General features: G+C 43.5%; 1 protein-coding gene across 2 annotated transcripts in view; it reads right to left on the bottom strand.

The window, feature by feature from the left end:
- The window catches only part of efna5b (ephrin-A5b), a 126,776-nt gene extending 105,572 nt beyond the window's left edge, over window positions 1-21,204 (bottom strand). The window contains exon 1 of one of the 2 annotated variants that reach the window (XM_080432839.1): window positions 19,812-21,204. In XM_080432839.1, coding sequence (XP_080288965.1) covers window positions 19,812-19,936 — 125 coding nt within the window. In that variant the 5' untranslated portion in view covers window positions 19,937-21,204. The remainder of the gene's footprint in view (window positions 1-19,811) is intronic. The other variant, XM_080432838.1, reaches the window with a different exon arrangement.
- Between the last annotated feature and the right edge of the window lie 392 nt (window positions 21,205-21,596).

Below are 21,596 nucleotides of genomic sequence, written 5' to 3'. Positions count from 1 at the left end.
GGTTTGGACACTGGTATAAAAACCGCCTGCTATAAAATCATTACTGGGCCGTAAAACACTGGAAAAATGCACAATTAACAGAACGATGGAGACACAAAGAAAACAATGCCAGGAGGAACGAGGAATTATCCTGAGTCCAGACGTGGAGGAGAAAACATTTGCACAACAGACTGCTGTAGTGTTAAACACTACTCTACATGGACATCCACAGGTTGCACAGGAGGAGATTAAAACTGGATATTGGTCTAACTTCACAGAGAAGCTCTCTTCTACAAAATAATGTCTTCTAAATCCCAACCGTTTTCTAAAAAGTGTATGTTTCTATATCAGTGGTTCTCAAACTTTTTCATAATTGTCAAGGACCCCCAAAATGTATTTTGTCCGCGGACCCCCCACCTCAATATATGTTGTTCCAGGGACCACCCAGAAGCAAATATTGGAGTTAAAAATGTTCGCTTTAGAAATATATATATTCAAAGATTTGCACCCATTTTCACAAAATCTTTCAAAAATAGCAGATCTACAAGTATAAAATAATGCTTTTTAGCTCAAATAAAAAAATGACACAGACGCGTTCCAGGTCTGAATCGGTTAAATGAATGGGAATGCAATTAGCAAAAAAATATATATATATATATATTATTGTTTTAACCACTTAAACCATACCTATGTAGTGGACCGGCGTCCCCCAGGACCCTACACTAGCCCTCTTGTTTTCTCGCTACACTTAATATCTTACCAATAATAATACATGAATACATTACTCATATCTTAAATATCGAAAGCTCACATGTTGCGTTGGGATGCGTTATGTGCTTGTAGATCCGCGATTTTCACTGAAAGTTCACCCCAGAATACAAGGGTTCATGTGGATCCTATTGACATGCATAATTCATTATACTGAAGTCAATAACACAACATGCCTTCATCAATTGACTTAATAAAATCTCATACATCACACAGAGCCCTATGGGAACAAACAAACATATGGTTACGGGTGTTTTGACACGTAATTAATTGGTTGTTTGTGTAAAAAGTTGCACATGCTCAACACAGGGGTGGTCATGCACCAGCAAGTAAAAAAGACATTAGCTTGTCCACCATCAGCCATGTGGCTATTTGAACCAAATGCCACGGGTGGATGTGTGTGCAATGGCATTTCCAGCGTACGTTGTTGGATAATAAAGTAATTAGGTCGACGAGAATGGGAAGGCTTTAGCCTGATAGAGGATGACAAGATGGGGGAGATATATGAATTGCCACTCAGCAGCAACTGTATGTAGACACACATACAACAATGTAGGGTAATTGTGCAATTACATGTAAATATGCAAAAGCAAACCATTAGTATAGCAATTAATGGAAGAGAGGGACAATAACACATCTAAGTGCTGTACAATCTAATTACTGATACAGTAATTAGCCGTTATATCATATTAATGACGTTACATTAGTGGCACTGAGGGAGTAGTGGGGGGAGAGCTCATTTCAGATGGAACGTGCAAAAGGTCAGGGAGGGATGATTTATTCAAGACAGTCTCATCAGGTTTGAGTCTGAAATCATCAGCCCAAAACCAAGAAAGAAGTGGATGATGGAAGTTGGCCCTGTATGCAGATTTCAAAGTCTCAATCCACCATGGGAAAAGGAACTCTTTCAATTAACTTCACAGCCAGAGAAAATAAGGGGGATAATCCATACCTAGCTAGCGCTGATAGCATTCCAACACTGGCATGCTGAGCCAAGCTGTAAATAAACAAATATAAGAGCGCAACGAGGCGTGCAGCCCTATTCACGCATCTGCATCGGGATGGTGAGCAGCCATATTGCAAAGGAGGCGCCTCTATTGCTTTGTCACTCTTCATGATGATTATTGGAATTTTGGTGAATTAAAATATCTTTAATTACATTCAAAATGTCTTGCCAAATGTACAATTCACATTGAATCGGAAAATCTGCATACATATTTAAAAAAGATATGTCTATAATTGGGCAGAAAATCACTCAGCAAAAAATGTAAATATTTATATGAATAAGATAAAGGCACATTTTATTAACATATAAAACTAAAGCAATATGAAAAAGAACATATTTTTAAATAGCACGATACAGTATTTAGTCTGCTGATAGGATACAATACAGCAGATTGTGTGGTTATTGTCATTTGAGTTTGAATTTAGTTTACCAATGTCTGAAGTAACAGGACAAGTCCAAGATTAACAGGCTTTCCACTATTTATCGATCCAACTTTATTACTTTTAAATGGGGTAATTTGGAGAAGTTTGGTACAATCTCTGTCTGCATCTTTATAGAATGGCTCCAGTAGGTACATGGACCTTAAGTGCACTCGTAAATCGGCTTTATGAGTTTCCGAGACATATTGCTGCTAATGTTTCCACCCGGCGCTTTTATAACATTGTAGCGACTCTGGAGAAAGATACTTAAATATATTACTAAAGTATTGTCAAGGGAGAAAAAATATAAATAAATTGTATGTATATACTGTGTATATATATATATACACACACACATAGCCTACACACACACATGGTGTGTTTCGATTTTTTTTATTTTAATCAAAATGGCATGCATGGCAGAAATAATCAAAGAAATGTAGTAATTCAACTTTTAGAGGTGGTATGATGTCTGCACAGTAAACATAAAACACCTCTTAAAGACTGACAGAGAACCCTGTAAGTGCCACTAAATTCTGAAATATCAGTCATGGTGCTTTGTTGTCCTTCGTGGTTACTTTGTTTTCCAAACTCAAGACAAAACAAACTATTTAGGGTTATTAATCAACAAAACCAGACAGAAGATTAATTGCATATGCATGCAAGTCCATATGTGGGTGGCTGAGTGCATATGTGCTTGCGTCTGTGCGTGCATGCAGATATGTGTGGGTGTCTGCGTGTGTGTGTGTGTGTGTGTGTGTGTGTGTGTGTGTGTGTGTGTGTGTGTGTGTGTGTGTGTGTGTGTGTGTGTGTGTGTGTGTGTGAGTGTGTGTCTGCCTGTGTGTGTCTCTGCATGTGTGTGCTTCCTGCATTATTCTCCAGATGTTCTTTTTCACAGCTCTGTAAAAGACTACCGGCGCTCACTCAGCCCCCTCTCGATTTCCCATCAGCCCCGTTGCTCATAGCCACACCATCCGATCTCTCCATCAAAGAAGGCCACTTTGCCAAACATGATCCCCGCCTGTTATGTGTTGGTTTGGTTTCGAGCAAACGGATTAAACAGTTCCCACCAAACCCTCTGATGTGGACCTTATCTCAGGTTTCTCTTGACACCGGCGGCACTGTGTGGTGTTATTAAAAGCTAAAGGAGCTTTGTTATGGAACACAAAAGCGGAGCTAGGCAGCAGTTAGTATGGCTTTGTCAAGGGTCAGGGAGGTGTTAAAGAGACAACACCTGGGGACGTGTTAACACCTCCACCTGAGAGGGTAGCCCTTGCATGGAAAGGTGCGGTATTCAACTGGGGCCAACACGGAGAGGAGGGTGGATAAGAGAATGGAAAACATAAAAAAGCACTACTCCCTGACAGGAATACCAAAGGATTTTCCGCCGGCAGCCTTGGCGCACGCTGGCGAAATAAAACTCCCTGATAAATAAGAGAATGATGAAGAAACATGACGGGAGGTCAATTAAAAAGGAGGAATGTAACTGCCGTAGATTCTTTTTATGTATGTAGGGCATTGTTGTCTTGAAACATTTTCAGGAGGTCGTCTCAGTCAATTTCTCAGTGGATGGCTTCTCTTTACTGTTGGAACAGCGCCAATACCCACTCTTCTCTGGAGGCTACCGTTTATCGATCATTGTATCGCATGGTTGTAATGTGATGTCAATGCCTCTCTCTTACCTGCCTTAGCTAGCAGGTAGTGAAAAGACTACTGGACGGCGTCCAAACAAACGCCAGCGAAGGTGCATGTCTGCCGGGCAGGTAACAGCACAGTCAATGTGCAGAGCTGGACAGAATCTAAAGGGAATTTTTATGATAATAATAATAAGAGACTGTGCCAAACAAAAATAAACTAGAATTCCTTCATTGAGAAAACGGATAAATAAGCAAAAAGGAGCGACATTTTATCATTTAGTTCCAGATATATTTTTTTGCCCATGCAGGAGCTCCAGTGTGACTTTGAGGGGGAGACGGACCACATTCTGGGCCGGCTCAGCGTCAGGCCTCGTTACTCCAGATCCCCTTCTCCCCTCCCTCTCTCCTCCTTTCATCCCGCTCTTATCCCCCCCCCTCCCTTCTCCTCATCCCCCCTGGACTGGTTTGGCTGGGCTACACACGCAATCCTCGCGCTAGCAGGGCCTAAGCCTGGTAAAGGCTAACACAAGCCCTGTGTAAAAACTCCTATAGGGGCCCACCTCCATCCCTCGATCCGCCTCAGTCCTCCGCCAATCCCCCTCTCCCCTCCCTCTGCCGCCTGACTACACTTTCGCTTCGCATTACTTCTGCTATTCTAACTTTTCCACTTCTGAGCGCTATCAATTATGCACTAGAATAACAGTGGGGCCTGGCTGGGCGGCAGGACATAAAGGCCGATTATGAGTGTGAATAATTCAACCGTCTCCGTGCCATGTTCCTCTTACCACTGATACATGCAGGAAGGCACTGCCGCTAATGTACAGCAGCAGGGGAAATCTAACCAGTCCTTAATGTAAGGACAGCTCTCTCCGTCACAGAGAAGGAAAGGTGAAGAGATGGCGAGCAGGAGATAAAAAAAGGGGGCGAGCGTGCTGCATTATTTAAGCGGGCCGCACTGAACCCAATGTCATTGGCAGATTGTCCAGGGTTATGCCGCAAGGGACTCGCCGACTGACACCTGTCGACGAAAAAAGGAATCTGTGGTATTTTTATAATAAATCCATACAGCCAAACCAAGCTAACAACAAGTGAACTGAATCACTAATACCGATTGACTTGACTGATTTTCATGATTTGCTAAATCTTGTTAGTATCACAAGTTGTGAATTTCCTCGCCTTAGACATTCCAAAGAGCTTGTTTTAAAAGAGGTTGGAACTTTCTTTAGACAGAGAACATGCACCAAAGTAATATGAAGCTAGCCAACCAAAAGAAAACAATACTCGTAACAGCAAAAATATATTAAGAAGGGTCTTAAGAAGAAGGGTTTAAAATGGGCCCCTAGCATCGCAAATGTTGTGGCATAAAATATACTCCAGACAAACAAGAATGTCAACCATCACCTTCATGTTCAAAACATGTCTACCTTGACCTCATTTTCCCTGAATTGCGTGCGAAGGTTTGCAAGTGCTGCTCTTCTAGAGATCGCAAACAGCGATAAATATTTGATCACTACACCCAAAGCGCATGAATCATTGCTCCAATCCAAAGACTGCATCTCCCCGGCCACAGGCTAATAATCTAATTCAACTCTGTGACTCATAATAAAACATAACTCCACTGGAACATCTGTAAATTATCACTATTCACTGGAAAATAACGGTTTCAAATTTTGTTTTCCATAGGTCTCTGTTGCTGGACCAAGCAAAAAAGAAAAGAAAGTTAAAGTTGAAGTTCTCAAATGCATACAAATAAATAATGAGGGCAGGAAAACTTTTACACAAATATTGTGCAGTATTTCTGTCTGAAAACTAATAAAAACTGAGGTCAGGGCATAATTATTTAATGTAAAAAAAGATTATGGGGAATAATAAAATCGTATAATAAAATAATAAAATAATATATCGTCTCCGTCGGACAGAAACCAGACAGAAACCAGTATACCCATTTTTCAACTTCGTTTTCTCCGTAAAATGCTCTACTTCGTCGCACAAGAGTTTCACACAAAAGTTGAAAAATAGGCGATCTACAAGCTCTGCTATTTTGAAACAGTTTGAAAGTGAAAAACTGGTTAAGTGTTTTCTGGGGATTTTATAAAAATGTCACCAATGATAAGTATTAACCAGAGCTTGTGACTAAATAATAACTACACTGGAACACGGGTTCTTTTTTCCATTTCCTGAAAAGGAACCGTTTTGGACATACAAGATTTCCACCCGACAGTGACGATATACTAAAATCATATAATAGTTGCCTATTACCAATATATTAGATGAATGAACCCATGAAGGCCATCATTTTAGATTTTTAAAGTGACAGAATTTTGAGTATAAATTGCAATTGTCAAAACACATTAATACACTTTGATGTGTTTATTATCAATTTACATAATTGTATTTAAATAAATAAACCAATTTCATGCTCATCAAATATTGTTAAACTCTTATCTAAACTATTTCAGAATGGGTTCCTAATCAAATTACAAACAACGAACAAACTACAAATCTAGAATTGCACAGTTGACGTCCGTCTACCTCTCAAGGCTTAAAAAAACTAAAAGGCGGGGGAATAAAACCAACAAATGGCCCTGCCAAACTTTATTCCATTCCGGGAAACAAAGCTCATGCGATGCCTGTTATTTGGGCTTCCGTTTGCAACGCTCCGTCTAATCCCGGCTGGAATGTCTCCGGCCGTGCAACTCGGACCGGCTTGAGATTCTATGGTAATAAGGACCACAGAACAGCAGGTGAAACAGAACTCTCTGAGGACTGATTCCTGATCAAAAGAGCCTCCAACAGGCCTACTGTATATTTCAACGAGACTTTCTCAAGCGCCAAGAATCTGAACGCAGCAGAAAGATTTGATTCCGTTACATCTGTTGCTAACTAAAAACGAGTATTTTTTTTCATTGATATGGAAAATACAGCAGAACAGCTGCGTGTATTTGAATTATATAAACGCACATCGCCATTCCCGCCCCCCATTTTTTTCTTAATCAAATGGGCTTTAACTTCATCTATATTGTGACTAATTCTGCTCTGTGACTTGCCCCTAACCTCCACCTCTGGTATAGCACTGGACAGATAATCCCCCATTAATCACAGATTATTTCTATTTGTCAAAGAAGACTAGTCTGACTATAAACTCCAGTCTTAAGCCGTTTAAACATGGCTGCTACTGTAGCTCCCCCTCTTTGTGTCTGGCTGCTTCCAAATTGATGTTCTCTCTTCCCCTAGCCGCCATGTTGCTTTGCTCGCATTGGCTCTATCCTGGACCAACTGGACGAGGGGCAACCTGTAATAACCACTTCTTATTTTATTTTATTTTTTAAAGCTGATCACGATGCGACACATTGTGAGCTCATAGATTAAAAAAACAATAAAAAAAATTGAACATTTTGGCCAAAAAAAGAGAACAAATAAAACACTCTCCAGGAAAATAGATACAGCATACATATTGCAAATAAGCAGCACGCACAAAGATACACACACACACACACACACACACACACACACACACACACACACACACACACACACACACACACACACACACACACACACACACACACACACACACAGAAAGAAAGAGAGGGAACGAGAGAGACTGAGTGCATCAACAACTGTCAGCTAACCGTCACAGACACTAGGTCTAATGCGGACAGTGGCCATGCTGGGTCATCCCAGCAGGATGCCCGAAGCCAAGGAGTTATTGCAGTACAGTTAAAGACCTGGTAATCCCCAAGACGGGGGAACAGGCATGATTGGGAGGGGGGGGGGGGGGTTCAATGAGGACAGAAAGAGCGGGAGTACAAGCTACTAGCGTGTAGGATGCGTGTGATAAGGTGTTACAAGGGGGGAGTTAGAAGGATTTGAGGGAGTTGGGACAAAGAACTTAAGCGGCCATAGCAGGATGTTTGTTAAACACACAGATACGCCACCTCGACAACCGCAACACCACAAACTGAAACCATCACTCCTCCTGTCCGAGTGGGAAAGGAATAGAAAAGTTTGAGGGGAAACATTTATTTCATTTATTTTTACTTTGCAGCCTCGACCATTGAAAAAAAAACATAAAAAATAAATAGATAAATAAACTTTCGAGCAACCGTCCTGGGTAAAAAAAACAAAAACACCCACGCCCCTGAGGATGTAACCATGGGCAGCGCTCATCACCTCTGCTTATCCTCAGGGCTTAAGACCACTTTGGGGACTCCCCCTTCAGTCTCACTTATCTCATTAGACCCTTAAAACTGATTAATATGAATGCCGGCAGAGGCCGACTCGGGGCATTCTTTAAGAAAGGAGGGAAGGAGGAGAGAAGAGAAGAGAAGATGGGGGGATTTTAGAGGAAGGGGGCTTTTTGTGTCCCCGGACAATGAGCTGATGGCTTTTTAAGCCTCTCAGTGGCTCTGGGTTAATACCCAGGGCTGCAGTCATGGGATAGGCCGCGGTTCAAAGGCTGCTGCACTCCGAGGCCCGCTGCTCTCCGGTTTAAAGGGAAAAAATAAACAAGCAGAATAAATACCACATCTCCTGCAACTTGAGCCTCGCGGAAGAAATAATGAACTGCCTTTACAGAAAAAAAGAGCTGTCTCTGTGTGTGTGTGTGTGTGTGTGTGTGTGTGTGTGTGTGCGTGTGCGTGTGCGTGTGCGTGTGCGTGTGCGTGTGCGTGTGCGTGTGTGTGTGCGTGTGCGTGTGCGCCCTATGTTCTTTGGGGTGTCATATTTGGTTATGTGTGATAATGTTCTGGCTAAGCCTGACCAGTCAATGCCAGGCTCAGATGAGAGGAGAGAGGGTGAAGATGGGATTTATCACACATTCCCCGGATCAATCGTCTTCCCTTCGGGGCGGGGGGATGCTGTTTCAGAATCCCACAGCAAAAACAACAAACGCACAGAAGATGGGAAAACTATTGAACAGCTCCCCGAGGATCCGGCCAAGAAAATTGGGTCATGAGTAAGCGCGGTGTGTGTTTCAGCTGCTCCCTTAAATACTTCTGAATCTGGGGGTCACCTCGGGATAGAATGTGGAGATCAGGTACGTTGTGCGTTACAGGCACGCCGACGTGCGCGCGCACGTGAAAACCGGGAAACAAACACGTGTGCATTGAATGCATCAACATCAAACCCAGATCAGAGCAGAAGGCACCAAATACACAGAACGGCTGAAAAAGAAACCAGCCTAAATTAGGTGACTCTATTTCTAAACACGGTTTAAAATGTCCTTGTGTAAAAGAGAAGCCATTCTTCGTGGCACTGAAGGAATATTAAAAGAGCATCGGTTCAGGTAAATCAGCTGGCTCAGTGCCAGAATTATAGATCAAAATACTTGTTTAGACTCTAGAGCAACTGGTATTTTAGAGTAGGGTCAAAGGCATACACACATAATATCCAGACTTTCTGGCCGATGAATGCATTGTACACAAATAATTTTTTTAAAAGCACTTTCAAGGACACCGCGAGGGCTCGATGTGTCACAGTAGCTACGGTCGAGGCTGCAACTCCACAACCACAACCACCCCCCAAGTAAACACCCACACAAACACAGCCCTCTGTATGGGAGTCTTCGGTGTCAGGGGAAACAAAGCAGGGGTCTAAACCTGAGCAGGCTTAATCCTGTCTCTGTAGAAAATAGCCCCACAGTGTCACAGAACCCTGACCGCTAAGACGACACCTCCTCTGGGCAGGGACCAAGAGCCTGTCCCCCCCTGAGAACCACCGTCGTCGACCACCGCTGCCAGCCAGCCAGTCAGATACAGACAGACAGCTAGTCAGCCGGCTACATGCATCTTTAAAACTTGGCAAGGGCAGACAAGAGGGGGGGGGTGGCTGATACGCTGGGTGGTGTAGGAGGGAAGCTTGGCATGAGGGTGCAAGGGGAGAGGACGGACGAGAGAGGAGGGATAAGGGGGTGGAAGCAAGGGACACAGTGCCACCTCATCTCTCCACCCCCACCCCAACCCACCCCCCCCCCCCCCCACACAGCTAGTACAAGCCTTTTTCCCCCTCGTTTCTGGCTCCCACCTCGCACTCCTCACCGCCTTCCCTTTTTTTCTGACTAAGACCAAGGCTACAACTTCAGCTGTGCACCCTCCCTTTCCCCTTTGCCATTCACGCCATTGTGCCTCTGTTCTCTCCTTTGCCCTCGCTCCTTTTCTCCCTCCGTTTTTTAAGCGCATGCATACTTTAAGCCCTGGCCGTGCCGTAGTGGACAGAGAAAGCGCAGAACAATGGCCGCCTTTCAGTCTCTTACGGCCTGGCATTGGGGGGGGCGCATTAGCTGCTACTATTTTTGCTGTACTGTCAATTCAAACATGCTGGTGCAGTTAGCTTATTATTGGCACTTCTCTCCACAATGGTCGACTGAACAAAGAGAAAGCGCCATTGTTTGTTTGCTCGCTTGCATGTTTACGTTTATGTTCGGCGGAACATTGCTTGCGGCAGTGGAAACTTAATAAAGAGGTGTTCATGTTCAAAACTAGGCCAGGGTATCAGTTAGTCCTTTCAACCATGATGTACCTGTCTGAGCTGTTTTCCAACAGCGAGCCAAGACAAACACCGAAATCCAAACAAAAATGTGACAACGTGCGTAAATGTTCCAATAAGGGGCGCTCGTTGGACGCAGGTGAGGAGGCGGCAAAACCGCATCCGATGCCACATGATGATCCGCGAGTTCTATTTAGGGAACGTGGACGTTTGGAAATAAACCCACTAGACTGTGTCTGCTCCTGGGGGGGTGGCGGGGGGGGGGGGGGGCAGACCACACAACTATACAATGTTTCCACAGTATTCTTTTTTTTTCTCTGGCTCTCTCAGTCTGTCTGTTGGAGGACGAATTACCTCATGAGTCATTTACAACTGGCTACAACCCGTCAATTAGGTCTTTATTCACGAGCTGGAGATGTATTCTCTGCTGGGATCTATTCTCCACACTGCTGCCCAGCTAGAAAAACATCCAGTCACTCCCCCCACAGCCCCACAAGTTAAATAAGGAAAACGTCACAGCTAGAGCGTCCGAAGCCAGCCTACCATGAAAGGAATTATCTGTGGAAAATATGTCTAGCAACCCCCTCCTCCCCCCTCGATCGTTTCCCATCACATTTTTCACCTGAAATGACAGTGACAGAAAGAAATTATAATAATTTGAAAACCCATCAGTCGCTCTGACCTTTACATGCAAATGCAGTTGCTGTAATTGCAGGACGATGGCAGTAGTAAATGAGTTTAACAAGATCAAATCAAACAAGAGCACAATAAGATAGTTTACATCAGATAAATAGATGGGGCTCTTACTTCAGTTGTACATTTGGAATGATTGGTTTGGCAGCGGAGGGCATTGCTGGCTCATCAGACTTCGCTCAGTAGCGCCCCTTTCTGGTCAGGGGTGATAGATCGACCTAGCGTTACTACAGTAACAGCTGCTTCTAAGCCTCCATCTTACAGAGGAGAGCACTGGAGCCGAAGAGGGGTATAGTAGCGCCATTTTCAGCTCCGAACAAAAGACCTATAACACTGTACAGCGAGAGTCCTGGACCAGGCTTTCCGCCCTTATCAGCCCTGTAATAGTCCTATACGTTACCATTTATGGGTCCTCGGTATTAAAGATTTACCACAGTTTTATCATGAGATGATAGTTTCATCGCAGTTAACCATGGAATTCAGCTAACCCCGTAATAAGAAAAAAGGAATTCTAACAACACGGTGCCAACATCTTCCATTTACCCTGCGTTCTGCAAAACTGAAATCTGTGGTCCTTTCTGTGGTTGAGTTTGCGAAGGCAAATTTACCAGCAGGAACAGCGAGGTCTACTCTAAAACACTTGGGATAGTGGAAAGTAACGCGACAGGGGTGGGGTGCAGTGCAGACCTTTAAGGCAAACTCTGCCACCCTATAAACCTTTTCAGAAATCGAGCTTTTGGACTGAAACTGAGACAAGTGATATTGGGAAAACTAATCTCCAGATAAACAAACCCATTCATCGAAATGAGACAACCACCAGAAAAAAAATAAAGTATGGGAATGTTATTTTTATCTGTGTCATGATAGAACATGATATAAAGAAACCCCAGCATAGACCATGGCGCATATATGTGTAAGCTGGTTAATACTTTATTGTCTCCGAGTAGAGAGTTCCTGTGAAAGCCAGGGGTTACAAGAGGGGCAAACAGACAGATTGCTGGGCTGATAGTGGCGTTTCAGCGCTCCATCTGACCTTGGGCTGATTACTCTGAAAACAAAAGAACCCTCTTTGAAATATGCTGCCCGGGGCAAGGCAGGCGAACATGTGCAAATTAAACAAAGTATGATTCAGTATGTACCATTTTTAGTTATAAGTACAGAACAGAGATCCCTATTGGCCTTTAATAAAGAATAATATCATTGGTGTCGCGCAGAAACCTTGTATCTTCATATTTCAACTTGTAATGTGTTTTCGTAAATTAAATTCATACAAAACTCACACAAAAGTAGTGAAAATAGCAGATTTGCAGGCTTGTGACACATTGTGAACTTGTAGATCTACTATATTCACTATTTTAAAATGTTTTTAAAATAAGAAAAAAGGAATGGTTTTGGACATACAAGGTTTTCACACGACAGCAATGATATATGATTTTTAGAACTCACTCCACATAGTTGACCTTAATCAAAAGTAATATTTATCTAATCATTTACACACGACTTTTAAGATAATACTGTGTGAAAGTCATTCAACAACTAAGCTAAATCAAGGTCATAAAGAGCCATACAAATCGTTCAACATCAAGCACAATGCCAAATTTCAAGACGTTTATTTATTTAACATCAACTAACTTCCAAACAAAAAGAAAAATTAATTATACAGAACAAAACAAAAAATTCTAAAGAATGTCTTTCTATCCTACTGTAGTCTGCCTTTATTTGTATTGTATGATTAACATATTTCAGCTAAAAAGCATTATTTTACACTTTGGCTATTCAAAAATAGCAGATATACAAGCTCATAGCGTGGCACCGAGTGCCGCGCTATGAGCTTGTAGATCTGCTATTTTTGAGAAATCGTAAAAATGTGTGCAAATCTTTGAATATATATTTTTTCAAGCGAACATTTGTAACTCAAATCTTTGCTTCTGGGGGTCCCTGGAACAAAATATTTTGAGATGGGGGTCCTTGGCCAAATACATATACAGATTTTGACATGAAAAAGTTTGAGAACCACTGACATAGTAACATAAGTTGTACAGTCTGACCACCAAACAAACAGCCCCGACGACAGGGCCGTGTGTCTGTCCCGCCACACAGCACCTCCAACGGGGTCACGGCCAGCAGGCCTATCCCTGGTCCACACCACACACACACACACACACACACACACACACACACACACACACACACACACTAGAGAACAGCTGCTCTGCCAAACATTTTGTCTAAGAAGCATTTGACTACTGCATGCTGGGCTCATTTTCTAGCTAACAGAAAGGAGAAGGGGGAGAGAAATCTAAATTAAATGGGCATCGAGTTCACGGGTGATATAAAACTTTTTCTCTTCCTTTTAAGTCACAACTATTTTAATCTTATAAATGTAATTCGCGGTCGCATCGCACCATCATCACCATACCAATTTATAGTTCTCTTTTATTTAGCTTCTCCTCTCTCCTTCCCCGTTTCTCCTTCTCTTTGTGCACCCTACCACCCTCCACCCTCCATTCCTGCTGCTCCCTCACTCCTGCTCCTTGGTCGGTGAATGTGCTCTCGCCAGTGCCGCGGGATGAAAGAGCGACAGAGCGAGGGGTCATTAACGAGAACTAATCAGCCCTCAGACAGACAGAGAGGCAGAGAGAGAGAGAGAGAGAGGCAGAGAGAGAGAGAGTGAGAGAGAGAGAAAGAGAGAGAGAGAGAGAGAGCGAGAGAGAGAGAAGCGGGGAAAGGAGAGCGAGCATACTGTATAGCAGAGAGGGCGAGTAAAACCGAAGCTCCGAGCAAAACGAAAAAGGAGAAGCGAGAGCAGGGAGAGAATGGAATGTAGTAGACTATGGTGTGCCAGGGTAAAACAACTACCCAAATAAACCATCAAACTGGATACGAAACGGACTGGGAAAAAAACATGATATATTTTCACTACCGAATTAGAGCCGATGACATTTGAGAACGTATGCACTGTAAAGAAAATGGACCCTCTTACGGGTCCATTTTTACCAGAGTTAAATCAACACGCAGTATTTTGCAGTGTACCTACACATAAAGCTTTACATTGAAGTCTATCTTCATGCGGGGAGGGCTGTGGCCAGACAAATACCCTGGGGCGTATGGACTAGCTTTTTTACTTCCGTGTGTTATGTGCCTATGCTAGTGCACAGTCAGCACAGACACACAGACACACACACACACACACACACACACACACACACAGTGACAAGACGTTTTCCACGTCCCACTGGCCAGTGACAGGTAATGAGGGGTCCAGGGAGAGAGAGACAAAGGTGGGGGGGGGGGGATATCTGCTTTCAATGAGTCTGGAGGAGACGGGAACGAGGCCTTGTGATTCATTCCTCACGTTGTACACACAGACATGCATAGTCACACACAAACAAAAAAACTACCGGGAAATTGCAACAAAGAGAGGCTATAGTGTTGAATAACTGCTAGATTACCCCCACTTCAAAACCTCAAACTAAAACACGGGACACTGTAAAAATTGTTTCGATATATAATGAGACAAAAGTCAAACAGTATCATGACTGATTCAAATGACTGCAGCCACATCACAGTGTGGGTGTTGTTTAAAAAAAAACAAAAAAAAAAAACACCCACCAACCACCTCAAGGAGACTTCTAGTTTGTCATTCTCTCGGCCAACTTTCCGCTTCGTTATTCCTTCGCCGAGCGCGCACGACCTCTGCCTGCACGCCTCTCGGCTTGCTATGCGTGACCTCTGAGCATTTTTTTTCTCTTCTCTTTTCTTCGCAGTCAGCTGCGGAGGGACGCCTGAAATATCTAATTGTATTCATTCATTTTCTGGGCTCGGCGAGGGGACCGTGTGGGGGTCGGTGGGGTGTGTGTGGGGGTGGGCAGAGAGTATGAAACAACAAGGGAGAGCGGCACTGTGTGTGTGGAAGGCAAGAGGGTAGAGGGGAGAGAGAAGGACGGTCTCTTCGGCATTACAGCTGAGACATCATTAGAGCCCAGTGGCTGTCTTCGTTCTCATTAGAATAAATACTAGTACACAGAGAGCGAGAGAGCGAGAGAGAGAGAGTGATAGCAGTCGGCAGAACCCATAGAGAGAAATGGCCCCTTTATTTCAAGGCAAAATAAAGGCGAATACACCTATAGGAGTCCTTGCATGTCCCTTAAAGTGGTCGTGTAACATTGTCGTGGAGGGCCAACATATTCTGCATGTACATGCGAGAGTGCTGTGAGAAAAGCTATGAGGACAGGGGCGGGGGGGGGGGGTAGGGGGCGGAATGATTTGAGTGAAAGAGGGTGCGAACGAGCCAGAGAGACAGAGAGAGAGAGATGGAGACAAAGAGCGAGAGAGAGAGAGAGAGAGAGAGAGAGAGAGAGAGAGAGAGAGAGAGAGAGAGAGAGAGAGAGAGAGAGAGAGAGAGAGAGAGAGAGAGAGAGAGAAACATGAAGGTAGCCTACACCAGAGTAATTAAGCAATTAGCATGTTTTTGGTCTCATGCTGAAGGCGTTAGACACACAGGCAGACCGAAGCCAGCAACAGCTAGGAAATCCCCGCACCCTCTCCACCCTGCTAGACAACACCACTAAGAAACTGTCAGCTGCTGTTACACATTATGGCTCACTGTTACATTATGAAATTCCCCTGAAACCGTTTCAGATTCGACTACAACGAAAGCCTACATTTCCCTGGCCTGGATAAATTCTCGCTGAAAAAATAATAATAATTATAATAATAATAATAATCCTTTGTGCATAAGGAGTCGTTTTTCGAAATAATATGCATCCTTTTGGGAGTGAAAAACCTTTATCTGATCTTCATTTTATACTATATAGACCGTCTATAACAGCTTTAACACTTTGCCTACCAAGTACTTAACCGTTACTTTGAAAACACTTTAATTATGTACTATCAATCATTTTGTATGAGTTGTTGTCACTTTTTTGGATAGCTTGTTTTGGAACGAAACCGTACTGATGGTTTTTCCTGTTCGCGGGGCGTAGAGCAAATACCAGGACCTGCTGTGCAGTTTCCGTGTGAGAGAAGCCTCAGCAAAAAGTGACAGTGGTATGGGAGCTCATGAAGTAACAGCAGTTATCTAGCCCTGAGTATGAACGACTCAATAGTTATTAACTGAATCATCAATAGGAAGGTGTTCGCTATCTCTCCCACACTCTCCATACTCTCTCTGTTTTTTCTCCTCTCCTCTCCTCTCCTCTCCTCTCCTCTCCTCTCCTCTCCTCTCCTCTCCTCTCCTCTCCTCTCCTCTCCTCTCCTCTCCTCGATGTTCCCTGGCTGGCTTCCTCTCTCTGCCCCGCAGGGGTGAGAGTCAAACAAACTCTATTAGAGTAAGTAGAACAGAGTGACTGGCGTTAGAACCTCTGTGAAAACCTGTTTCCTTTCCCCGGGCAAGTCGAAGGCTTCAGAAACAGATGAGGCTCAGGAAGCTATCTATTTCTCATATTTTACCGGGGACAGAAAGGGAACAAAAAGCACAACATGCATGCAGTCTAGTCTGATCACAAAAGTTCTTGTTATGCTCTCTACTTCAGTTTCAAGGCTCGGATATGAGCTTAACAGTAGATTTACTCAAACTTCCTTTACATTTTTTTGGGAACCGTGTTTTTTTTTTTTGGTGGGGGGGAGCTTTTCTTTCTTTTTTTTTTACTTTGGACTGTGCAAACTTGTCAGCACATCTGGAAGGAATCAAGTCAACTGAGCGGCCAGTCAAATCAAAACTTTTTCGGGTGAAAAAAATGTGCAGTCTAATGAAAGTGTGTCTATCAACAGAACACGATCAAGATTTAGCTCAAATTTGTGTTTGCTTCCATTGAACAAAGCGGCACATAAATAAACAACGGGGTAAGTCAGAGCGAGGCCCAGAGACCACAACAGTCATGGTCTATGGTATATCAGCCCTGTGGATCTACACACCCCACTGGACGGGCCCAGACTGTAGAAAAGCGCCTACGCTCACTCAGACCTACATTTTGTACCCTTGACCACTAATTGCTCCGAGCAATAAATCTTGTTTTCACAAACTTCAAACTGAATATAAATAGTTGTGCAACAAAGTCAGCGTATACGATTAATGGCTTCGTGTGCATCGGGAGAGTAAGCCGAGGATTTTATTCAACAAATACTAAGTGCTGTTGGCAGTTGAGTGAAAGATCTCTGTAAACTGTACCAGCGGTATTTAGAGGTAATAAGTCTAGGGACAATGCTGCACTGTCTACCTCCATGAGGGAGTTTTATATGGGAAATGTTGTCTAATGAACACACACACACACAGAATAGGGTCGACAAACAGGGATTTGAGTCAAAGCATTGGAACTGCTAAAGAAAGTTTTAGCTCAACTTTTGGCGTAGCTCCTGAGGCCCTTTTCAGACAAACAACACACAACACCTCATTCTAACATAATATCGGCTGATCTCTTTGTGATCATCATATATAACACAGTGAGGATATTGCAAGTGCCAAATAATTGGCAAAACACTAATATAAAAAATAATGTAAAACAAAATGTATGGTATTTGTTTTCTTTAAAACCTTGAAAATGAGTTTACTGTGATACGATAAATAGGAACTTAAAGCATACTACGTTAGTTCCATAGATCCAAGCCAGAACACGATCGATTGATTGATCATTAAAATAAACCTGCTCTGAAAATGCACTCTGCCCCATCATCTGAGCACTTAACACGGCAGACGGATGGCTGTCGTGTGGGCCGTGAACACTTTCGAGATTTTCAAGTGGGCTCTGATCCAGAAAAGATTGAGAACCACTGCTATCACACACACACTTATTACATAGATAAATTAACAATGAATATAGAAATGTAGAAATGTTTTGCACCTTAATACAATACGACAATATTTGTCAATGTTACAGTATTCAAATAACGTATTTTTATTACTTCATTTTACTTTCGTCTGAACGTGACAGCAGTGGCCATAACTTCTAATCACCTTTAACTACCACGACAGTATAAATAACGGTTTGCTGAGTTGCAGTGACAAGACTGGATTAACTTGATCCATTTTCATTTGAATAAGTTTGATTGAGGCTGCCAGAAAGTTTCAACAACAGTCTTTAGGCCACAGAATGTTGTTGTTGAAGCTCACAAAGGCTGATGGGGCAACTTTGGTTGCCAAACTATATAGTCTTATTCCAGTTTCAAAAAAGTTAAATAAAAAAATGTCAAATAAAAACTATTTCTCATTGAGAATGCCAATATAGAGTTGTAGGATAACTTTTCATTCTTTGGTTTAAACACATCAATAAGTCCAGATCAATGTATAGCCTTCTCCAGTTTAAATAAATAAATAAAAACGACCCAAATGTCAGACAGTAACTATTCAATAACTTCAATAATTGTGGACTGGATCAATACAATTAAAAAGGCAATTTAAAAATAAATAAAAGTGCAAGCCTACTGCTGGGCAGACTAGTTGGAAATAGGATATTTAATAAACTTCTAATTGTTTAAAAGAAATTGGATAAACGATCATTACCATGATACAATAACCTGTAATAAATGTAAGCAAAAAATATATTTATATTTACGGTCCAGGGCAGGAAAATAGCCTGCTTTAGTTTTTAAATGATAATTGAATGCACTAATTTACTTTGACAAGTTTATATGCGAGCTATATTGGCTACGATAGTCTACTGCTCCACACACACACACACACACACACACACACACACACACACACACACACAGCTCAAGGCGCGCTCTCTTCAATGTTTCACCATAGGCTTTACTATTGACCCCGTCCCCGTTGCCAAAACAAGTATAACATGTTTATTATTATATCTAGCCTATTAAAACAACTTGTTTTTGTGAAGTGAAGGTAGCATGTACTCAACCAATAACCACGGTTTGGCTGCATGCTTCTTTTCATTCTGTCTAAATACGGGCAAGTAAGGAAAGAAAGAAAAGAAAAAAGACCATTACTTACTGCATCAAAAGTAATGAACAAACTATACTATAAAAACTGGTCAAACATTGGCCAAATTGTCAGATAATATAGGAAAGATGCAAACATTTTGAAAATAGCCGATCAGCAAGCTCACAACGCCTCGTGCTGCAAGGCATTGTGAGCTTGTAGATTTGCTATTTTCACAATATTAATCTGTGGAACTGAGTCAAACTAAATGTAATGCCTCAACTCCTACAATTCCAAGTGCTTGTCATGTCAGGGTGGGGGTCCCCAGTTCAAATATGATTGTTTTTGGGGGGTCACGGCCTGAATAGGTTGAGAACCATAGACTTATAATAATATATCGTTGAGAACCACTGGTCTAGCCGAACAGATCGATTCAGTGTTTAAAGAAAAGTGGAGTAGACATCAGAAGCCTATCAGCATCTTCTCAGATAAGCTCGGGTTCCGCTCACTGTTCACGGCAAAGAAACCAGAGAAATGGCACATTTCACGAGGCCGCGTGCTTAATAACTTGAATTAATTAACTGAATGAACACGATGGATTTGTGATATTTAATAATAAATATTCAGAAGACAAAATGTTAGGTTAGGCCTTATACGCACGATTTATTTATTTTCGCACGAATTGTAATCTAGTGTATTCTCTCTGGCATGGAGTTTATGGGCAATAATAATGTGTGCCGGGGTGAATACGCAGTAACAGTTCTGTTGTATCTAATAGTACTGGCATTATGCCCTTACTGCGGAGAATAAACATTGATTAGGGGGGAAACAGCCATCACTCCACGGGGCTTCATGTATGTGGCTGTAGTCCACATATCATTATAAGACCCGTGAACATCACCGAACTCTGCGATCAACGTGTGCCCGGGGGGCTCGGGGACACTTACCTCGGGTTGGTTCTGTTCCAGAAGACGGCATAGCGGTCGGCGTTGACTTTGGAGCTCGGCTCCTGGCTGAATACACACATCCACAGCGCCAGGCACAGCAACGCGACCATTTCCACTTGCAGCATCACTACAGCGAAACTTAGGCACGTTTATTCCTCTTCGGGTTTCGGGGCGCTGCGCTGCGCTCCGCGGTGTGTGTGAGTGTGTGTGTGTGTGTGGGGGTCGGTCGGTCGGTCGGTCGGTCGGTCAGCTTCAGCTGGGACGGACGGACGGACGGATCACGGGACGGTGTGTCTCGGTTCACATGTGGCTGTGTCTCGATCGCAGTAGCCTACTAAAAAATTATAATACACACACAGCATACATGGATCGGACAGCGGGTGGACATCAGCGCGACGGAGACCATTCAGCGGGGGCACTTGGGATGAACACTTGTTTAGGCTGGAAATGGTTGGGAGTCACTCAGTCAGTCAGTGTGATTTTGGCTTCAGGTCCAAGGGATCCAGACAGATGATAATGTGTTGTAGGCTATGTTGGCTGCGAGACGTCAGCCCTGACAGCTCTGCGATGCGCTCATCAAACCAGAATTTGTGTTTCTTCTCACACCAATGCGCAAACAGCGAGATCAGATTTACAAATAACAGAAAACAACGGGGGGAAATAGTCCCTTTTACGAAGCTTACGTAGGTTATAATATTCCCCCGGTCTGTCTGTGTGGGTTGTTGTATGCGATCTGTGTCTCTCAGGGCAAAAGAGCAATTACTGAACAGAGCTGGTTGAAAAATACAACGGGCGCATGCAGGGATCAGTCCAGGATGGTGTGTGTTGGAGAAACAAGAGGCTTGATGTTCCAAGCGATGCCTGGGTGGAGCTGCTCGTCAGATGTTGTCCACGATCTCCGGGCAACTTTTTAGAGCCATCTAGTCAGAAGAATTGGTGGGTCAGTCAGTGTGACTGGAGAGACGCTGTGTTTCTGTCCCCCCCCGTTCACACGCTGACTGGAGGAGAAGGAGGCTGCTATCCTTTCCTCGGCGATGTAGTGGAGAGAAGTCTCTCACGGTGGAGGAGGAGGAGAAGGTGGGGCGGAGAGGAGAGGACGGACAGCCTCGTTTCTCTTGCTGCTGCTGCGTGACAGACAGAGGAGACGCTTTGTTTATTGCACCGAATCCAAAATACCAGCATTCCAAGTGTCCTCCTCATATATATAAGCCATCGTGCGGGTGGAGGGGGGAAAAAAATCAAAAGCTTCTCCCCCATGTGCTGCGCACAGTCTGTGTGTTTCTCGCCTCCCCTTCTTGGTTGGTGTTTCTCACATTCAATGCCGGGACCGCGTAGGAAAGGAAGGTGAGACCAAAGGCAGCGAAGCGCCGACTGCCAGAGAGTGGGTTCGGTTACAGTCAAGCGGGGGATAGTTCCATTGGTCTGAGATGTGAATGGGCGTCACGGCATACAAAGCGAAGCCCCTCCTCTGGCTAAAAGCGAGCTAATTCAATTACCATGAGGTTAGAGCTGAAGAGGGTCGCAGGACAGGGACCGGTTTAGCTCCGTATAGCCACACCACTGTGTCACATCCAACCGATATAAGGCTAAGGGCGCAGCAAAGCGATTTAATTACATTGCTAAACGAACGGACACAGCGGACCATGGGACCGCGACTCGAGTTTCGGTCGCTCTCGCTCGTAGTCTCTCTCCCCCCCTCTCTCTCTATCTCTCTCTGTCTCATAGATAGACTCACACACAGACAGACACGCGAGCGCACGCACACACACACAGGGGTAGCCTACT

The sequence above is a fragment of the Gymnoscopelus braueri genome (assembly GCF_963280865.1).
Source record: "Gymnoscopelus braueri genome assembly, chromosome: 7".
NCBI lineage: Eukaryota > Metazoa > Chordata > Actinopteri > Myctophiformes > Myctophidae > Gymnoscopelus > Gymnoscopelus braueri.
Note: the sequence above shows the minus strand (reverse complement) of the source record. Positions and strands in the feature narration are given on the sequence as shown.